This window comes from Bemisia tabaci, chromosome 5 (assembly GCF_918797505.1).
Source record: "Bemisia tabaci chromosome 5, PGI_BMITA_v3".
Classification (NCBI taxonomy): Eukaryota; Metazoa; Arthropoda; class Insecta; order Hemiptera; family Aleyrodidae; genus Bemisia; species Bemisia tabaci.
Window position 1 is genome coordinate 26,777,581 of NC_092797.1, and position 21,816 is coordinate 26,799,396.

Here is a 21,816-nt window from a genome sequence, read left to right on the forward strand (position 1 = left end):
TCAATTTCGTCATGAATAGTTATCAAGTGTAAATGGCTTTCCTACGTTCATTCCTTCTTCTTCCTTCTTTTTTACTTCCTCCTTTTTTCGGGCGAACTGGCCCAGGGGAGGGTAGTTACGACCCCTATGTACTGCCGTGCTAAGGATAAACAACGCATGAACCTTTAGGCGTTGCCAAATTTCCTTCGTAAATCACGAATTTTCGGGAAAGTTTGTAAATATTTTTCTTCCAATTTTTCAGTCAATTTTGTTCTGAGTTTTATCTAAATTATCTAAAAATATCAATGAAAAATATGCACCACTTTCCTTAAAAATATATACATGTTTTATCCGGGGAAATTTAGCAACCCTTGAATGTTCATACGGCGTTCTCTCTGAAGGGGCAAATACACCTGCGAGCTAGACGCGCGTCTTGAGCGGCGAGTAGGTCTTCGGCCGTGTTCGGCAATCTTCGTAGCCAATCAGGTCGCAACTCGCAACGCGTAACTCGCTTAAAGTAGGATGGGATCCTACTTTTCGGGTCAAGACGCGCGTTTAACGCGCAGGTGAATCTGACCCTTTAGGACGGCAGTGTATTGGGCAGTTTACTGAGTTTAAGAAGGCATCTACATTCACATCCGAGATACGACGATCCTTTTGGAGAAAAGCGAGGAGGCTTACCATTGGTGTGACTGCTGGGATGACTGTTGTGGCTGCCGTGGGTGGAGGACCTGGCCTGCCGTTGGGGGTGGTGGCGGCGTTGGAGGGCGGCGACGTTCTCGCGGAAGCGGCAGAAGAACTCCGGCCGGATTCGGTAGCGGGCGAGGAGCTGGTCGCAGGCCTGCAGCACCACCTCCTCGCACTCCTGCTCCTTGTACGTCTGGTCCGGCAAAAGCATAGCCACCGTCATAGTCCCGTTACGCACCCTCCGTGTCTGCGCTCTTCAGCGCCTCTCGAGGACCGCCATCTTTGAAAAGTTCCCCTGGACTTCTGAAAAAAGAAGAAAAATATGTGCTGAAGTCAGGCAAAAAGTCAACAAAAAACGCAATAAAAAAACTATGCCAAAACGAATAGGGTGGTTTTTAACCTTCATGAATTGCAATCCTTCATGTAAAGCTTTGCGAATAACATCTCGTCACCGTTGTACTATAATTAAAATTGTTGGGAATAAAAAAAAGGTTAAGGTCAAGATTAAGGTAGAAATCCAAATCCGTTTGTAAACAAAAATCTTAAGAGTAACGCGTAGCGCAGAACGCTCAAGACGCAAAGCGTCTCGGGAGGTTGTACTAGCTGAGTGGTGAGGGGGTGTGGCGTAGCCCACTAGTTACAGGGCCGGATTAAGGGGATGGCCACATGGGCGGCAAAATGTAGGGGGCGGCAAATTTTGCAATCTTTTTGAATGCAGGTATCAAAAAAAGAGAGCAAAAAATCGGATTCAGAAAATAAATTACAAACGAGAAAAGACGACAAAATCTCTCATTTCCTGAGAGTAAAAGTATAGTCATTTCTAATTTTGTCGTCTCTCGGTGATACATGAGACAACACCTTCAATTAGTCGAGTTAAGAGAGAAACCAAACACGCAATTTGACCTAGAACGGAGCGGCGCGGCGGTCAGCATGAAACGCATAGCGCCTACAAGACTGCATGAATACTTCACGCATTGCGTCAAACACACTGCGGTTAGCAGCAGTCGGCTGGAAACGCTTAGCGCCTGCAAGACTGCATGAATACTTCACGCATTGCGCCAAACAGTGAGGTCAGCAGCGGTCGGCGTGAAACGCATAGCGCCTACAAGACTGCATGAATACTTCACGCATTGCTCCAACACAGTGCGGTCGGCGCAGCGGCGGAAGTTAAAATTATTGACCTTATTTATGTTGAGAAGATATTTAATAACTATTAGCAATAGAAGAGGAAAGATAGAATAATATATATATATTTCTTTTATGTAAAATCTCATTTTGTACACATGATGAGAACACCGCACAATCTTAATGCTACGTTAAAAACCTGTACATTAGAAGCGCTAAGCGCCTTGAAGGGTGGACCGCGGAATATGGTCAATAATACGAATTCTCTGTTTTTAGCACTATTTCCCTCTAAGACTATTGATAGCATCCGATGATTGTTTTATGTCATAATTTACCTTAATATGGTTACTGAGAATTTTTTATAAGAATAATTTCTAATTTGACAACAGCGCCGTAAAACTCTTACCGTGTTTTCCCCAAATTCTCAATTCATTGTGTCTTAACCTTGAAATGTTCGCAAAAGATCAAGTTTTGGAATTTTTTGGTGTCCCTCGTGACAAATCATACAAAATTACCACTGAAAGTTGACGTAGGGTTCTCTCATTTTTAATCCTGCCAGAGAGTGTGCCCTTGCAGATTCCGTAGAGTGTCGAGGATACATATCATTATTTAATATAATTGAATGTATGGGTATTTAGCCCAAAAATTAATTTTTACAGATCCCGAGACTCGAATTTTATCAAGCTCAGGTTAAGTCCAGGACCATAGTGCGGCGCGGCGCGGCGCGGCGCCGCAACAGGTGACCTACGCTGTGGTGTGGTGAGAAAGATAGAAAAGCAATTTGGTTGTCGGCGGGAAACAAAACCGTGACATCTTCCTGTGAAAGCATTGTTTTCGTCAACGAGGCATCAAAGGTATTTATCATGCATATTACAGGAATGCTTATTAATTTAACCGTTCCGACGATTTAATAACGAGTGATTACCAAGATTTATACTAGCTCCAAGTCGAGCAACTGCGGTGTTGTCAATTTCTCTTCGCGAGTTACATCATTGGGCGGTTTTTTCACGCTCAACATCGTTAGAAGTTGATTTCAAAAGCTGCTTGGTGGCGCTTTGGGCACTGATATGGCCTTGTCTCCACGGGACGTTTCATGGGATTCGTCCTTTAGGGAAAAATCTCATACTTGCAAAGCTGGGAAATACACCGAGTCAGTCAATGTTACTCACAGTACCGAGTAGACTCCTTGTGGAATCATGTAAGAGCGACTCAGAGCGGAGAAGAAGAAATGTTGCTGTTTCGTGTGGGAAAGTGCCCAGAAGTTTCATTCTTGCTATTGGAACTTGGGGACAATCCCATAAAACGTCCCGTAGAGACTAGAGTACCTAAATTGAGAGAGTATGGCCACTGGTGTTACCACCTCTGATTGGCTCAGCCATCTTAAGCTAAATGGAGCCCTTAGGACCCAAAAAGGGCGGACGCCATACATTAATGTAATGCAAAATGACTCAAAATGTAGTTTTCTTTGCTTATCGTAACGAGAAATTTACTCAAATGCACTATTGCGACTTCTTCACATATTTTTAAGGCTAATCGTGTGCAATTTTTGAGAAAAATTATCTTAGATGTAGTAAGGTTGGCAGCAAGTGCGGTTGGTGATAACCGTCAAAAATTGGCAATGACCCCCCTCCCATCCACAAAAACCAAAACAAAGCACCGCCATTTTTGGGTCCTAAGCCTCTCCATGGGGCCCAGTGGCCATACTCTCTCAATATAGGTACTCTAGTAGAGACAAGGCCCACGATGGTTCCATCACTTTTAAAATACTAGGTTATCCTATTCGCTTCAATTAAAGAATTAACTCTTGACCAAATCCTTGGTCAACTCCCTGACTCAGAGTTAGTACTTGTCACTAAATTATTTCATAATTTCTGAGGAATTTAGAGAAGTAGGCTTCCTACTGAGGTTTATAGGAATAGAGAAGTGTTTCCATCTGTTTTTGCTTTTGTTTCTTGTAGAGTACCTATATAGTGAGAGTATGGACAGATCGCTTCATGGAGGGCTTAGGGTCCAAAAGTGCAGCCACCCTTCTAACCAACTTCTAACGCACAAAATTTCACTGCCAGTCTGCAGATTCCAATTCTAACCAAGATGGCTAAGAATGTACATAAATGAGCGTTCTTCCGCAAAAACGAGTAAATTTATGCAAAATTAAGTCAAACACGTGCTTTATAAACGATGGTTCGTAACAATTGTATTAGTAAAGCACTCTGGATAATTGAGACTCATAGGTTGGCTGCATTTCTGGGCCCTAACTTTATTCGCAGAGACATCGGTGAAGGCCTGATGGATTTTCGGAGTTTCACATCTGTCTATTCTCTCGCTATACAGGTACTCTAGTTTCTTGTCAACCCTTGTAAATTCAGGTATATAAAAGTAGATTTGGCGACGGAGGACGGCGCAATGGCATTGATGAGCTGCGATAACGGCGCTGGACATAGGCGGACGAGAGCTGTCTTCGCTCTCACTCCCGCAAACGGACCGTGCAATTACTGTCTAGCTCGTCCGAGTCTCCTTGTTCGGCTCATGTCGTATTTCAATGCGCAGAACAGTATGCAAGTGCATGGACTTGGGTGCATCCACGACGGAATGGGCTCATGACTGATGATCCTCCAATACGTGGGTCAGTGGGAAACTCCCTAGGCGTCCTCCATAGGTCGCCATTCTCAGTGGGTGTATTTCACGGCGGACGGCCGGTGGCGAGGCGAGAATGATCGATTATCGATATTCCCTTATTTGAAGCTGTGGTGAAGAATCGATTATTAAGGTGTTTCTTGCAAACACCTTGCTATCGATCTTTTTCCATGGGTTTAAATGGAAGATCAATCGATACATCGCGAAGCACCCACGCCACTGCGGACGGCTTCGTCGCAACTATGGAAGTCGCATTTTCACGGTATATATGCACGCGCGCAAAAATTGGACGGAGTTACGACGGAACGAGAGGCTCATAATCGCGGTTTCTTCATAAACATCATATACACGTGACGGGGTTTCCCTGTAAATTGAAAACTACAAAGTCTCCCATTACATTATTAGTCAAAGGTGTCTAAATCCCTGTTATTTTTCTCTCTTTTTTTCTGGTTCTTTCCTTGTTAATGGTGAAAACGCTGTAAGGATTACTTGTCTCAGTGAACATAGACGTGACACTTTACGAAGGAAAATTTAATATCCACTTATCATTTTTTCGACGCAGACTTCATTACTGATATTTCTTCATGTATTTCGTGAGTTTTTCTTCAACCAGTACAAAATGCTTCTCAGTTTAACTAGAAAACTGTTTTGATTTCTTGCAAAATGAATGTGTTAAAAATTAGATATATGCCATTATAATAGCGGAAAGTGAAGAAATGAAGGCAAAAAACTCTCTATAACAGCACGGATGTGCCTTAAGAATGTGGCTACATCCTTCGGATATCTCATATTTTTCTTCATTGAGTAAGAATCAGGAGTAGGCACCAAGCTATAAGCAATCGAATCTTAAACGCAAGATCTACAAATATACATGCTCCGTTCTGTGACAAAAATTTAACGTTACAGCTCATGGCAAACGGTACATTCGATAACTTTAAAAAGAGTATATTCCTCCGTGCGACCTTCCGTTGTGTGATTTTTACCCGTAAAATTTTGAAGTGAACGCATGTTTCGCTGTGTTTTAATTCAAACATTGTCTAGAGGTCTATTGCACCTTTTCTCTAACCGAAAGCAATCCTTCCCCAGACAATTTGTCCGAGGAAATTCCCGATTCTTTCCGTGGGAAGCAGTCTCTTCACAGCAGTAGATTGTAAAATAGACTAATGGTATCAATCGAAATGGATCTGTCGTCAAGGGCACATTATACTTCAGAGCGAATTGCTATGATGCCGTGCTAGGGAAAAACGGCGTATGAATAGTCGGAGGTTGCCAAAATGTCTCTTGGAAACGATTTATTTTCATGAAAAGTTTTGAATATACCTCCTTGAAATTTTCTGACACTCGAGATAAAATTACGATCAAAATCCTCTGACAAATCAGAGGAAAAGTAGGTCCAAAGTTTCCCGGAGATTTACAGTTTGTCGAAGGAAATTTGGCAACGTCTAAAGGTGCATACGGCGTTTTTCCTTAGCGCGACAGCATGGGAGAGGTAGTCTGCCGTACTAAGGAAGAACGCCGTATGAAAATCCGAGAGATGCCAAATTTGCCTCGATAAAACATGCTTTTTTTATGACATTCATGCATATCTTTCCGTCACATTTTCAGATATTTTAGATTAAATTGTGTGCAAAATTTTCTAAAAAAACTGGAAAATAAAATTCGCAACTTTCCCAGTAAAATCGGTTTTTATCGGAGGAAACTCGGCAACGTCTGAAGGCTCATAAGGCGTTTTTCCTCAGCACGGCAGTAAGTGCGGAGCGGTCGACCTGCTCTTCACGACTCGGAGGCGCAGGCGCGGCAATAAAAATTTTGGGCGGCTACTTTCCGAATTGAAATTCGATCGGGGAGGGGCGCGGGGGGCGGGTGGGAGGGAGTAATTTATTCAGCTATCCGACGTAATAAACTCGGGCAGCGGGCAATAAAACGCCGTTGAGCCGGGTGCCGGGAGTCCTGGGCTCGGTGACCGCTTTCCATGCTTTATGTCCACTCCCGGTCGACGGGACGGCTAAGTGGGCCGGAATTTATCATTGCGAGCGGGGATTCCGAGAAGCGAGCAGATACGCGATCGGGCGCGATTTGATCGAACGGCTTCGGTTCGACGGCGACAACGGCGAGGACGACGCGGAACAAGCGGATGCATCGAGATTAGCGAACGCGGGCGCATTCGAATGGATTTGGGTTACCCGAAAAAGTGGGTGTTGAAACATCTCGGAGGCCAGGCTCATTGTCAGCACTAAAAAAACACATTGGATCTGGAGTCCAGACTCTTGAAAACATTGACAAGAAAAAGGACTCTTGATTCAATCAGATTTTCGCTTAAATTAAAAGGAAAACCTGTACATTAGAAGCACGAAGCGCCTTGAAGGGTGGACCGCGGAATATGGTCAAAAATACGAATTCTCGGTTTTTAGCACTATTTCCCTCTACACTGGAAAAAAAACACATTGGATCTAGAGTCCAGACTCTTGAAAACATTGACAAGAAAAAGGACTCTTGATTCAATCAGATTTTCGCTTACATCAAAAGGAAATCCGCTCAAATTAAGAGGTTTGGTGCTTGATTTAAGCAAAAATCCGATTGAATCAAGAGTATTTTTTCTTGTCGATGTTTTTAAGAGTCTGATTTTTAGATCCAATGTGTTTTTTCCCAGTGAGTTGCATGTACCATAGAATCATGCTTTTGGGATTGGATCTCATTGGCTCTTGGTATGGTGTAGCAAGAAATGGGCCTGTTGCGAACTTTTGTTAGAACAAAAATAAGAGTTTTTCCTCATAGAAATGGTCTAAAAAATCACGACGAGGGCATTGGCAAACTCTGAAATGCAGTCCTAACTTCATAATCTACGTAAGAAATTTGCGCTTTTTGAGATTTCCGCTTCAAAAAAGATACTACAGCACAGGTGAACATTTAGTTAGAGGAGTCGTTCCATTCAATCCCTGCTCAACATGGCCAACGCTTCCGCGCGCAAGTTGAAGAGAGCACGAGGTCAATCAAGGCGGATATCTAACAACGCGAGAAAGATGAGAATTTACATTCCTATTTTACGTGTAACTCCCTTAGAAGCGATGGTCGGCTCGATTTTTAGACATACGCACCTCTTTCATGGACCTCTTGAGAGACCTTTAAACATTTTTCTTTCTTTTCAAAATGACTATTGATTTGGACATACCATAGCATACCTCAGACAAACTTAACCTTAATTTATCTCGAAATTAAAAAAAGAGACATCTAAAGTGTAAACGCGATACAACTATTCGCGCAAGATGGATGTCCACATTACATATGAAAAATGTAAGACGCGATGGCGTGAGTCGTAAACTCGCAATGCTCTGCTCTATGCTACTAGTTTGAAGCACCATTACGGATAAGACAAACGCATCGAACACAATATGAAAAAAAAAAAGCAAGGGAAAGGATGAGGGAAACGACGGCGCAGAGATACAACTATTCGTACTTGACGGACGTCCGTGCTGCATCTGAAAAATTGAAGGCGCGATGACGCGAAGCGTGAGCTCTTAATGCTCTGATATATGCTGTCAATAATGGGATGTCGCTCAGATTCGGGAGAAAAGTTAAAAAAGAGGCCCCAACACATCTCTCCTACCTTCGGCTACGTTACTCACGTAGTGCTTGAAGCACCATTACGAATAAGACAAACGGAAACAAACACAATATGGAAATAGAGGGAGGGAAAAGATGCGCGTTTGCGACGGCGCAGAGATACAACTATTCGTACTTGATGGACGTCCGTGCTGCATCTGAAAAATTGAAGGCGCGATGACGCGAAGCGTGAGCTCTCAATGCTCTGCTATATGCTGTCAATGAGGTATCGCTCAGATTCGGGAGAAAAGTTAAAAAAGTGGCCCGAATACGTTTTTCCTATCTTCGGCTGTGTTGATACTTCTTTTCTTTTCAGGATTTGCTTGCAGACCCACGTCTTCAGCTCGTGTAAACCGCAGTACTGATTCGGTTTTTTTTTTTTTTTTTTTTTTTTTTTTATTTTGGAAATAATGGTGCTTCGATGCGTCTAGTGGCTTTAATTTTTTATGTTTTCTTTAATTTCAGAAGTCTGTCGGTTACTTCAATACGTTCAATTTTGCAATTTATACTCTCTACGATTAATAAACTTTGAACCTGAAAGTAGCGTAAACTTGTGCTGATTTGCCAAAATTTTCCGAACCCCTCTCCACGCAGGGAATGTACTACCACGAAATATCACATTACGCCCCTTTAATCAACCAAGGGTCTACGCCCTCAGATGCGAGCCAGTCCGACCATGAACATACCTTGCGTTCGCTTCGTCAAAGGTCACACTTCTTTACCATAGAGCACGATACTTTTCACAATGGCATCATATCTGGTGCTTTGTTTGCCTTTGAAATGCTCTGATCCTAGAGCACCCCTTTTGTTTTAAGAGTTCCTCGATAGGGAGCATAACCAACCCCCCCCCCCCCCCCAAAAAAAAAAAAATTAATTAGTCACGGAAAATTGCTCTTTATGTGATCAAGTCTCAGGATGCACCGGGTTTCCAAAATCCTTTCGCATTCCCTTAGTCACACGCTCGTTTGATAAAAAAGAGTTAGTCTAAGGTCATTTCTTTGTTGGTTTTAGTGATCTACATTCCGTTCGGAACACACAGCCAACATTAAGTTTATTTATTGTTCTTGGACAAAAAAAGTCGGCATGTCGATGATCCGGGCTTCTCGAACTTTAACTTTTGACTCTCCAAAAATTAAGGCAAGTATAGTTACCTGTTTTCAGTGGACACTTCAGTCAGTTTCGTGAAATTTGTCACCCCTACCAGGATTCAAATAAGGAACCTATTAGCTTAGAGTTATAGACACGCTATGGCCACTAGGCCAACACTCCCGTGCTAAGGAAAAACGCCGTATGAACATTCGAGAGTTGCCAAATTTCTCCGGATAAAACATGTATTTTTTAGGAAGGTTATACATATTTTTCCGGGAAATTTTCAGATGTTTTAGATCAAATTGCGAACAAAATTATCTGAAAAATTTGACAAAAAATTTTAACAATTTTTCCAGTAAATTCGATTTTTATTGAAGGAAATCTGGCAACGTATAAAGGCTTATACGGCTTTCTTCCTTAGCACGGCAGAAAAGATACAGTCAGCGCCATGTTTTTGCATTTACCATCAATGAAGTTGTCGCCCGTCAAAAAACACAGTAAGTGACATCATTCACCGAGCCAATTCATCGCAAGAATTCTTCTACCTTGGTCTCATTAGTTATGCAAAAGGAATGACCAGTGCAAATTGCATCTATCATTGACTAATGGCACCAAGGTGGCGCAGTGACAAGGCGGACGCCGGCATCCGATATTAGTTACCCTGAGATGCAACTCTCAAAATAGAATTATGTGCCACTTATCACCCATTTTGCATTAGAAATGCGAAGCAAAGACGGAAAATCTTACAGATACATCTCATATTTCGGATGTTATTTGCGATTCCTAACTCTAATCTCCGTTTAACAATGCTCAGGATAACATTCATTTGCTGAAACTGACATTCATCGGTCATAAATGAACCGCGTTAAACAGAAAGGAGCCAAGCCGCATCAGCTACTGCCAAATTTACTTGGGCAATTTAATTTTTCACATGAAAACGGTTGCGCGGATTTCCGTGCAAACTTCAGTGGTATTTCTCCATAGTACGAAGGAAATTCCTTACAATTTTCAAAGAAATCCACACAAACGTTCTCTCTTAAAAAATTAAAATGTCCAGTTAAATTTGGCAATAGCTGATGTGGCTTGGTTCCTCTCTGTTAAACGCGGTCCAAATAGGCTAAGATCAATCCTTATGAGTAATTATAGTCACTCGTTTCATGTATCAGTAGACTGCTTATTTATTATATATTGAAGCAGTTCGTTGAATACCCTTAAAAATTTCTTCTAGAGACACGTTACTGTTTGGTAGAGAGAAGGTTGACTTTCATACCCTTGCGTTAAAGTCTCTGAGGCTTGTCAGTGCACCGATAAAGATTGGGGACGGAAGAAGGTAATGCGGTTAAGCGAAACCTAGGATTGGCATTAAAGGATGATTACGTAGTATAGTCTCAACAATCGTGGCAGTAAACTAGTTTTTCTGAGTTTTCTTTTGACATCATGATCATCCCGAAATAACCAAGTCTTTTATGAAATGACGAGCACGATACTGACAATGACGTTAGCAACACAAACTGATACTTCTTTACGATGTCTTTCTTTCGGAGTCCAATTTTCCATGCATTATATATTCTTACCAAACTTAACGGAGCGAACTTACCTTACTCTAACGTAACTTTCAGAACCATGAATCGTCGACATTTTGTTTGAAGATTTTTTTCGATGACGTTTTGACCTTTTCCTCACTTCCCCAATATTGTCTCACAGATTACGCGATTGTGTAGAATTTGAACCATCGTAAATGAAAGGTAATGTTTGTTTGTTCTGAGAAGGCGTGACACTTAAAGTGATCAGTGGCGTGGCGTGAATTGCGATAAATCGATTGTTATGCCGTTTAAACCTATGGTAAAGAATCGAGTATGAAGGTGTTCGCTGCGAACACCCCGTTTATCGATCCTTTTCCATAGGTTTAAATTGCATAACAATCGATAAATCGCAATTCACGCCACGCCACTGATAGTGATACCACTATCCGACCACATAGGAGCCCATATTGCCTACTCTAAAAACTGAAGGCGAACTGACATGACGTTAACGCAGTTTTTCTCCCGATATAGAAAAATCTATTTTTTTGTGATTGTTCCGAGTATCATGCAATTTCACGATGGTTTCACTATTCGATCACATGGATCATTATTTTAAATATTTTGTCATCTTTGTCATCTCTCTAACGATCACAATATACTCTCCTATTCTTCTTATTTTGTGATTTTTCAACACAAGAATGGTGGTCCTACGGAGAAAGGTCTTTAGTAGTTAAAAAGGCTTTTTAGGAATGAAAATAAAAAAATCGAAAGATAATCCAAGCATTCTGGCGAGGTTATATTAAATAAAAAGCCACCTCTTTCCTAGAAATATCTCCAAGAAGACTAGCGCATTTTCTATTCACTGACTGCGAATGCTTCGTCTATTTCGAGTCCAGTCACGATTTCGAAGACGACTGAAACAACATAGGGTTCACGGCTCGGATGCTCAGAACAATATCGAATATTTGAATATGACAAGCTTATTGTTAGGCGCAATGGCGTGGCGTGCTTTGCGATATATCTATTGATTTGCCATCTAAAACTATGGAAAAAGATCGATAAATCGGGTGTTCGCAACGAACACCGTAATAATCGATTCTTTATCATAGCTTCAAATGGGAAGATATCGATAATCGATCATTCACGCCTCGCCACTGGTTCAAGTAGCTTCTCTTCTTCCCTCCAGATAAGATCAGGACACCAGAAATGAACAAAGGAATGTTGTAAAATTTGTACGGGTACATTATTTTATCCACACGAAAGTATGTGACCGTTGGTCGTTGGTCCTTAGGGTGTTGTCTCACCGCAATGGCTTCACCGTTTTTTTACTAAAAATATCTACGTAATGTATATTGAATACTTTATCCATGGTCAAAATGTGAAACGACTTATATCCGTTTGCGACGTTGCAGATATCCTGTCTTATTTTTTTTTTGTTGGAAAACTAGTCTACTTAATTTCTTGAGAACATCCTTGATTTTTCTCTTCTATTGGCAGAATATTCCGTAGAAATTTCAAGCTTTATGTATTGTTGACCTGTTTCTCCTCGGAAAAATTAAGAATGAGTAGAGATTTTGAAACACCGCGATTGAGATGTGTGGCCTCGATGGACGTATCGATGTATAATTTTTGCAAACATTTTGGTTTCAGGTGACCAATCCGCAGTTCAGAGCATTTATGTGGACTCCTGAGCAGTGTAATATTTCTCGCATTTTGCAATAACTGTATTGCGACTGAACTTACATTACAATAGTTAAGTCGTTATTTTAGAGTACTCTTTTATCTTTTGTAAAAGAGTCTAAAAAGACTGTAGGTAGGCTAAATTGCCGTAAATAACAGACTGAATGACTATCACACTCACAGTCTGTATTTGATTAGCGCTAGATCATTAACTTTTACAATGACTGGTTTATATTGTCCAAAGAGGATATCATTGCTTGAGGGAACTTCTGAAGAAGGATTAACTTTGGAATGAGGTTATGAGATTATTATAGCTGAGGAATCTTATACGGTCCTCTTAAAATTTTAACCCGTGAAACAATTTACTCAATTTTCCTCTTATAATAATAATTTGCCTCTCTCAGTTGATTTCGATCAATTTTAAGTACGCCAAATTGTCGGTCATGATGTGAAAAGAACAAGCGGATGATGAAACTTTTATTTTTTCAATTGTTATCGGGACAATTTTTAGAAAAAAAATACCCCCCACCCCCCAAAAAAAAAAAAAAAAAAAAATATAAGCAACACTTCAAAGAATGATGTGTAATAAGAATATTTAAGCACTACACTTAAGAAAAAATAAATAAATAAATAAATAAATAAAACTGAACCCGACAAAAAACTTTTCAAATGAATCGAGTCTCTCAGGATTTTTTGCGAGATTTATTACACACAACATAACCATATAAAAACGTTTTGTGTAACAAGTGGAACAATAAGAGGCACCGAAATAAACAATGGAGCGTTGATTGAGAATCGATTCATGGTTCCTCCCCATGGAACCGAATAGAAAATGATTAATTTAGCTGTAATCGAGCTGGGGCGAGGGGGAGGAGAAAAGGGCTGAGAAACTGCAAGGTCGATAGCCAGAGGCCAAGGCGCGAGAGAGGAGAAAATAATACAAGGAATGATAGAAAATGAAAATGTTTTGACATTGTGTATTCTAGGCAGCGAGAATATAGTGTAGTGCCCAGGCTTATTGCCAGGTTTTCAAAGAAGATATTATTATTCAAATTTACACACGTCCGAGGGTCTGCATAGGGTGTTTCAAAAGTGCGAGTCTCTTTTTGCGTTTCAGCGATTAACTAACTGAAAATGTGGATGAAATCTCTGAAAGAAAAGTTTTAATAGTGTTTTCCTTCGAAAAACACACTAAAAATAGGCACGGCTGGTAGAAGTGCTTGGCGTCTGTTAAAAAAAGTCCTTTTGACAATTCGGTATTTTCAATAATTTAGTGTTTATCGATTGTAGTAATAATTTCTTCAGCTGATATTTTTTTTTGCATTAAAATATCGCCCCACCTTTTAAAATGGAAATGGTGGTGGTTTTCAGGCATTCTCTTGTACGTGGCAAGTTGATGGCACATGTGGATGACCACTTCTACATTGCAGTGGTTTCATTTTGCCAATCTGATTAAATTTGAAGACTTTTTTTCTCGATCAACAGCTATTTATAATTTATAGATCAAGTCGCTACCACTTCAAAGCTTGCCGCGTATTTGCTGTATGGTAGAATAGAACATTGACTCTCTATTGTCACCTATCTATCAGCATCGACATAAAATAAAGTAAAAAAACATTTTCTTTTTCGTGGCATAATTGGCGTGGTTTTTAGTAACTCAAGTTGATCTGCACAACTGGAACTGGAGTGGAAATAGAGAGAAGGAGGATAGGCCTCTGGACGAGGTATGAATTAAAGTACTCCTCAACGTGTTTTTTTTTTTTTCAAAAGTACCCGAGGAACATTAATCACACACAGAAAGGTCCGGGATAATCAACTCTTAAACAATAAGGTACAAAGATTTAGAAGTAATATTGATTAGATGGCAAAATTGTAAATGACGTTATTTGGATAACTGCATGACTTTCATTTCATCAGTTTTAAAAATACTTGTCAATCATAACTCTGTCAAAACTTTCCGTTGTGTGAATCGTTTTCCTTGTAAGATTATGAAAAGAAAGTATGCGCGGTTTCTTTCTAGTTCAGACTTTGCACAGTGGCCCTTTTGTTTGATTTGGACTTTCTATTTCCTAAAAAATGAAACAAATTGAGCCCGATTCTCTGTGATGAAATAAATGGCCTATAGTGAACACAGAAAAAAAAAACACATTGGATCTAGAGTCCAGACTCTTGAAAACATTGACAAGAAAAAATACTCTTGATTCAATCGGATTTTTGCTTGAATCAAAACGAAATCCGCTTAAAATAAGAGGCTTGGTTCTTGATTTAAGCTAGATTCTGATTGAATCAAGAGTACTTTTTCTTGTCGATGTTTTTAAGAGTCTGGACTCTAGATCCAATGTGGTTTTTTTTCCAGTGTAATTTATTGTGCGACGAGGAGGGGAGATATCCCCCCCATTTTTCATTTAAACCGACCCAAAATGGCAACATTGCAATGTGCTAGTGACTCTCTTCCTCACGAGGGCGGGGGCGGTACAGAATGGTGGTTTGGCGAACGTGCACGGATGAAGCGTATGGGTAGGCTTGAGTGATTAATGTTTCGATCCTTTAAGGGGGAGGATTGATCAGTCTCCAGGGAGGGGGGAGGCGGGGGAGGCGGGGGTGGCGGGGGAGCGGGGGCGGTTCGGGACACGATCGCGAACTCCGCTCGTGCATCGCGCCCAATCCACCTGTTCCCTTCCGTCGCGTCCGCGTTCGTCTTCATATAGTTGTCAGATTGTGCAATAAAATGAGGATACCTCACATGGGTTTTAATGAGGGAAAGTGCTGCAAAATCAGCACTATCTGGGAACGTGGTGTCTTGGCGAAGTTGAGGACCCTCGCCAACTTGAAGATTTCGTGGCCAGATTTCCAACAATAGTCTTAATTTTCCCGGATATGTAGTTTTTCTTGACGTCTTGGTGGATATTTTGAAGGAGGGTATCCGTATGTACTGCCGTGCTAAGGAAGAACGCCGTATGAACCTTCAGGCTTTGCCAAATTTCCATTTATAAAACACGAATTTCCTGGTGGACTTATGAATATTTTTCTTCCAATTTTTCAGATAATGTCGTTGGTAATTTCACTTAAAGTTCCTGAAAATTTCGAGGAAAAATATTCATAACCTTCTTAAAAAATAAACATTTTATTGAAGGAAATTTGGCAAATTTCGAATGCTCATACGGCGTTTTTCTTTAGCTCGGCAGTATACCTAAGCACGTCACGCTTTGGTTACCAGCAGAATGAATTGGAGCCTGTGCAGTAAAAATTCATTTCCGTGTTCATGGTTACTTTGAGTTACTTTTTTTCGGTGAGGGCAACCAAAGAGACTTGGTTGATTGACCTTAGACCATGACTTTAGACGGAAGGACGTCGCCAACTTTTCATGAATAACTCCTGTTTGACTTCTTGCCGACCTTTTGCATAATAGAGGTCTATGTTGAAAATGTTTGTCTATGAGGAATTGCTTCACAACTGATAAGACATATTTGTGTATGTAATTCGAGGAACAATAACGACGCGCTCTACAAATAAAAAAACAAATTTACAATCATTTTAAGTCGTCCGTCTTAACACTCTCCGCCATTTTTTTGAGGCTCTAGGCACCCTTATGAAGTCTCATTGAAAGATGGCTAATACCTTTAGCCAGGAGTCAATCAGAAACGACGCCCTGAGTCCTGAGTATCCATTTCAATTGCCTGTGTCACACTATCAAAACTAGCCATCAAAATATCAAGGCCAGGTGTTGTGATTGGCTTATTCGATGGCTTGGACCAATGACAGCACTTGACCTTGACATTTTGATGGAGTATTTGGATAGTGTGACACAGGCGAATCTTTTTGAATAGCAACGGCAACGAGAGCATGGCTGCGGGGGGTGGGGGTGGGAGGGTTAAGTTCGGAGAAGTTCATCGAAAATTGTACTTTTTTCAATACATTTTTGAAACAATTTTCCCAAGTTTGATTGTCGTACTATTTCCATCCTGAAACCAAATCCGCCATTCCTATCGTCCTCTCCTAATGTGTGCCGTGGCGTGATGCGGCGACCCTGGCGCCGTCACGGACAGCGGACGCGTCGCGTAGCTCGGAGCCGACTGACAGCGACCAGGGCTTGTGCTCTAATCCCCTTTGATCCCCGGTCCGACCTCATTTAATCCAATTAAAACACTCTATTTTCATTACCGACCTGCAGCGTTGCCACCGTCACCGCAAATGACGTCATATCGTTGCGTTGCCAAGAAACGAGCTCTGATAAACTCAGACCCGTCGTGAGGGGTACAAAATGTCCCGGGGGCTTGGCAGGGTCTATGCAAGGCGCGAAATCTATCATGCCTTCCTATCTCTCTTTCGTGGAAGAGACAAATTAGGGAGAAACTTAATGATAGTTGAAACATTCACGGCTCTCTTCTATTTTCATGATTCCTTCCATATTTCCTTCCATTGGCATTTACTGCATGCTTCAAAAGCGAGGTAGAAAGTATATTCACTCACTGCCTGGAATGAGAGAAGCTCCCTCGGAACTCTTATCAAAATGGTTTTTGTTGGATCGGATGATCCGAGACACCAACCTTGACTCACGGAATTTGTTTCCCTGATTTTGATTATGAATTTGAAGTAGAAGTTGAAGGGGAGGCTGTGAAAATTGAGGAGTTTTTCTCTGAAGAAAAAAAAAAAAAAAAAAAAAAAAAAAAAAAACCTAATGATAGGTGTCTCTGTGTGTGATAGTCTAGCTTCTTTGCGACTTTGAAAAATTAATAGGATTGGAGATAAAGGGGAAATTTCGTGATTCAATTATTCCATTTAGCAGCGACATTATCTGATCGAGTAGTATTAAAATTTGTCCACGTCAAAAAGAGGAAAAGAGGGGAAAATATTGGTCACCCTAAATCTTGACCTTCTCAGGCGAACTTTTCCGAGCGGACATCGTGCAATTCTTGAAGACTAAATTGAGAACACTGGAAAAAAATCACATTGTATTAGAGTCCGACTTTGAATCTGCAGAAAAATACTCTGATTCATCGATTTTTCTTGAATCAACGAAATCCGCTAATTAGAGGCTTGTTCTGATTTAAGTTAGATTCAAGTAGATTCGATTGATCAAGAGTACTTTTCTGTCGATGTTTTAAGAGTCTGGACTCTAGATCCATGTTTTTTTCCAGTGAAAAGGTAAAATTCTGCTTAGCTAAGTGTTCTCGTTCAATGACTCTCAGGCAGCGTATGCGTCAGTCGGCATTCTACTCTCGCATTCACGTTGGGAGAAGGGTCGAAAATTAATTTTGGATGTTGTCGTCATTGTTGCCACCTTAAAGGACCTCATATTAGTTAGAAAAAGTTTAACAGAAACACCAAGTCGCACCATTGCTTGCATTGCATTGTTGTTTATCGCTCCATTGAACCCGATTTCGAAATCAAAGTTTAACGACTGTTCTCTCGTAGAAATAGTTTTTTTTTAAAACTTTGAACTATGCTTGATGACTATGCACAACTAGGCGAATTCAGAGTAGGTACTCAAAACTTATTTTTTCCTCAAACGTACCAGTAGATAAGGTACGGATTTAAGATTAGCTTCCACTACTTTCTTATCCTAGCATTTAAGTCTCCAGAATTATCATACTAAGATTGCAGTGAAACGATTTTTACGATTTTTATTTTGGAGAAATTTTATAGAGTTGAACATCATAACAGACAACAGAAACGACACATCCACCATCACCTCACCACTGGGAAATAAAAAATGACTTTTTATTGCATCCACAGCAGAATTTGGTGTCCGCAATGGAGCACTGGACAATGCACGAATTTAAGCTTCCTGATAAATGTTCCTTATCAAAATTTCACGCCAAACACGAATCGTGCAACGAAATAACTGCAGAAATAACATAAGTGGGTCGTAATTATATTGATAACCGCGGTTACTTCAACCAGCGGGCTGATTGTTGAAATTGGTAGACAAAGCTATAGACAAAAGAAGACCAAAAGAATATGGAAGGATCCAATCGGTGCAAAGTGGGTGGTTACAATGGACAAAGAAGGCATGTAATAGACTCAGCAAGGACAACCCACGAGAGACTCTACAGTTAGTCCATCATTTTCTCCCTCAGTCTAGGAACCACCCATTTCAACCAATAGGATCGCTCCATTCTCCGTCTGTCCTCTTTGTCCAGAGCTTTGTCTATCAATTTCAACAATCAGCCTGAAGGCAATGCCTGCAGACAACAGAAACGACACATCCACCTCACCAACCGGGAAATAAAAAAGGAACTTTTCTTGCATTCACAGCAGAATTTGGTGTCCACAATGGACAAACTGGACAACGCACGAATTCAAGCTTCCTGATAAATGTTTTTTATCAAAATTTCACGCCAAATACGATTCGTGCAACGAAATTTCCCGAAAATAAAAATTGTGGATATCTGCGTTAGGTGCACTGGAAAAAAAACACATTGGATCTAGAGTCCAGACTCTTAACAACATCGACAAGAAAAAATAGTCTTGATTCAATCAGATTTAAGCTTAAATCAAGAACCAAGCCTCTTAATTTGAGCGGATTACCTTTTGATTTAAGTTTAAATCTGATTGAATCAAGAGTATTTTTTCTTGTCAATGTTTTCAAGAGTCTGGACTCTAGATCCAATGTGTTTTATTTCCCAGTGTATACAAGCAATTATAAACAACAAAAATACTTCAAATCTCCGTAAATAACTCAAATAGTGACCTGGCCATTGCCAGCCGCACAGTAGGTTTCAATACAATTACAATGATCTACGATAATTTTCCGTAGTTGTTTTAGAATTACGGTCTATTTTTCCTCCTGCTTATAAAAAATTTGCATGCATTACATTTTCACGCGAGCGTTCGAAATTAAATTGGTAAGTTGAGACCCTCAGCCTCGTACGTAACCGCTTCAGAGACTTGATCGCATGGGTATGAAAACAAACCCCCCTGCTGTCCTGCTGTTCCTAACGCCAGATACCTAACGCAGGTATCCAACATTTTTTGGTGCGTTTCCATTAAAGCCGGTCCAATGGGCAGAAATCCAGTAATATTCTCGCGGAGGTTGGCACCAGCTCCGAAAAGTGAGTCGATTCCGCACGCGAAAATTCGTCTTTTGTCTCCTCAAATTTGAATCGTCCTCGACGCGCGTTTCCGCTGGTTCCAGGCGGGCATGGGCAACGACCTTACTTTCCCTTGTTTCCAGCCGACAAACCTGTTTTCCGCATTTAAGCCGCTCCCGCGCCCCCTGTTAGCCCTTTTCCGCGCCGGACGGAGACCCGCGACCGGCCTCCGAGTGTCCGAGTGTCCACCCGGGCCAGCGAGCAGCGATATTTATCCTCCCGACCGTCATGTTTCATCTCATAACAACATGATCACTCCGGAGTTGTCAATGCGGAATTTCCCCGCACTCAGTCGCAAGTCACGGAGCTGGCTTATGATGGCGATTTTTTTTTTTTTTTTTTTTTTTTTTTTTTTTTTTTTTTTTGCAAGAATCCACCCAACAATCGGTATCGATTCAGACCTTTCGACCATTCGACCTTAAATCAATCGATATTTGAGGAGATCGATTCCCTTTAGTTTTGGGATTGGAATGAAGAAAAATCTCCGGAGTCGATTTTTTCAGAGTTCCGACTAATAGTTGACAAAAATCTTTTGATATTAATTGTACATTGATTTGAATCGTCAATTGATTCGAAAGATCGATTCCAATCGTTCCGATTTTCAAATTTCTTGGGTCGAAAAATCAATTCGCTGCGAGGATTAGACACAGGACCTTGATAATGGCACAATCAAACACTGGAAAAAAAAAAACACATTGGATCTAGAGTCCAGACTCTTGATAACATTGACGAGAAAAAATACTCTTGATTCAATCAGATTCTTGCTTAAAACAAAAGGAAATCCGCTGAAATTATGAGGCTTGGTTCTTGATTTAAGCAAAAATCCGATTGAATCAAGAGTATTTTTTCTTGTCGATGTCATTAAGAGTCTGGACTCTAGATCCAATTTGTTTTTTTTTTCAGTGAACCAAAAAATTATGGTCGGAATTTTAACGTCCAATTAAAATATTTTCGATTTTCTATGATAACCTACGGACTCCTCTTTCTTTTGCTTAAGCGTTGTTTTATACGTTCTGCCTAGGGATACAGTTCGTCGCTTCTCTATTGAAAAGGCATGCATCTATCGTGGTTTGAGATCTAGCGAGAATTGAGTTGTACGGATGACACAGCTTATCCAAAAAATTAGTTCCGTTCTTATGTTGAAGTGGCGACAATTTGAGTCTCGCTCATCCGCGGTAGCAGTAATCTGGCCACACAAAAAGGACTTGAAAAACAAAACTTTACTGCATACAGTCAAAAAGAAACAACATACGCATTACTCAGTGTCGATCAGACTTTTCAGTTCCTTAAATAGACTTCTCAGTTTTTGTAACAGTGTATTTACATTGTAGAGCTGACCCTCCAAGTATGACCAACCTGAAGTTTAGTAATTGGAATTTTTGCCACACAAACCAAATTGCAAAAAACCACTGACGCGTAAAATCTGCGTCGTTTTTCGGCACTTTTGTAAAAAAAGGGAAAATAAGAAACGGAGGAAGAATAAAAACAAAAGGAGGACGCCATCGGAAACACCTGGTGATTGTTAACTTTTTTTTCTGAAAAATTTATATTCCTGTTTCGGCACACATAACCGCAGGTGCTCTCAAAATGCAGGTCGCCGAGAGAATTCTAATCCCATCGACTAGACCCTTGTTTTATGGACCTTGACGTAGTTTAGATGCAGCTTTTGTTCACCAACAACGGGTCTATACCATGTTTCCCTCAGTCTACTCACTGCAGTGATCCTATTACAACCTCTTTGTTTCCAAGTGGAAATGCATCGCTTGTTGACTCGCCATGTTCCCGAATAAGTTTAAAGCCACCTCCATCAGTGGCGTGGCGTGCTTTGCGATATATCGATTGATCGGTCATTTAAACCTATGGAAAAGAATCGATAGGCAGGGTGTTCGCAGCGAACACCTTAATAATCGACTATTCACCATAGGTTTAAATGGCATAACAATCGATGTATCGCAATTCATGCCACGCCACTGACCTCCGTGCTGCCGTGGCGAAGAAAAACGCTGTATGAGCCCTCAGACGTTGCCATATTTCGTTTAATAAACAACGAATCAACTGGGAAAATGCTGAATATTCTCCCTCTGATTTTTCAGACAATTTTGTTCGAGTTTAATCAAAAATATTTGGAAATTTCGAGAAAAAATAAGTATGAATTCCATCATAAATAAATATTTTTTCGGAAGAAATTCGGCAAAATTTGAATGTTCTTACGGCGTTCGTCCTTCCCACTACAGTATAGTTGATACGCATCTACATACACCGGAAAACCCGGTCTCGGTGGCGGTGGCAATTGATCGTATTCGATACGTCAAACAGGTTAGATTGTATCGATATCGATTGGTTCAACATGTGAACATGGCCTCGAAAGTCAATTGAGTGATCTAAGAGAGCAGATTTCTTATGAT

At 40.7% G+C, this 21,816-nt stretch overlaps 1 protein-coding gene across 1 annotated transcript in view; it reads right to left on the reverse strand.

Moving 5' to 3' along the window:
* Positions 1-559: 559 nt before the first annotated feature.
* The window catches only part of LOC140224641 (uncharacterized), a 29,132-nt gene continuing 7,875 nt past the window's right edge, over positions 560-21,816 (reverse strand). Inside the window, exon 2 of the mRNA XM_072300680.1 lies at positions 560-969. Coding sequence (XP_072156781.1) covers positions 560-889 — 330 coding nt within the window. The 5' untranslated portion in view covers positions 890-969. The remainder of the gene's footprint in view (positions 970-21,816) is intronic.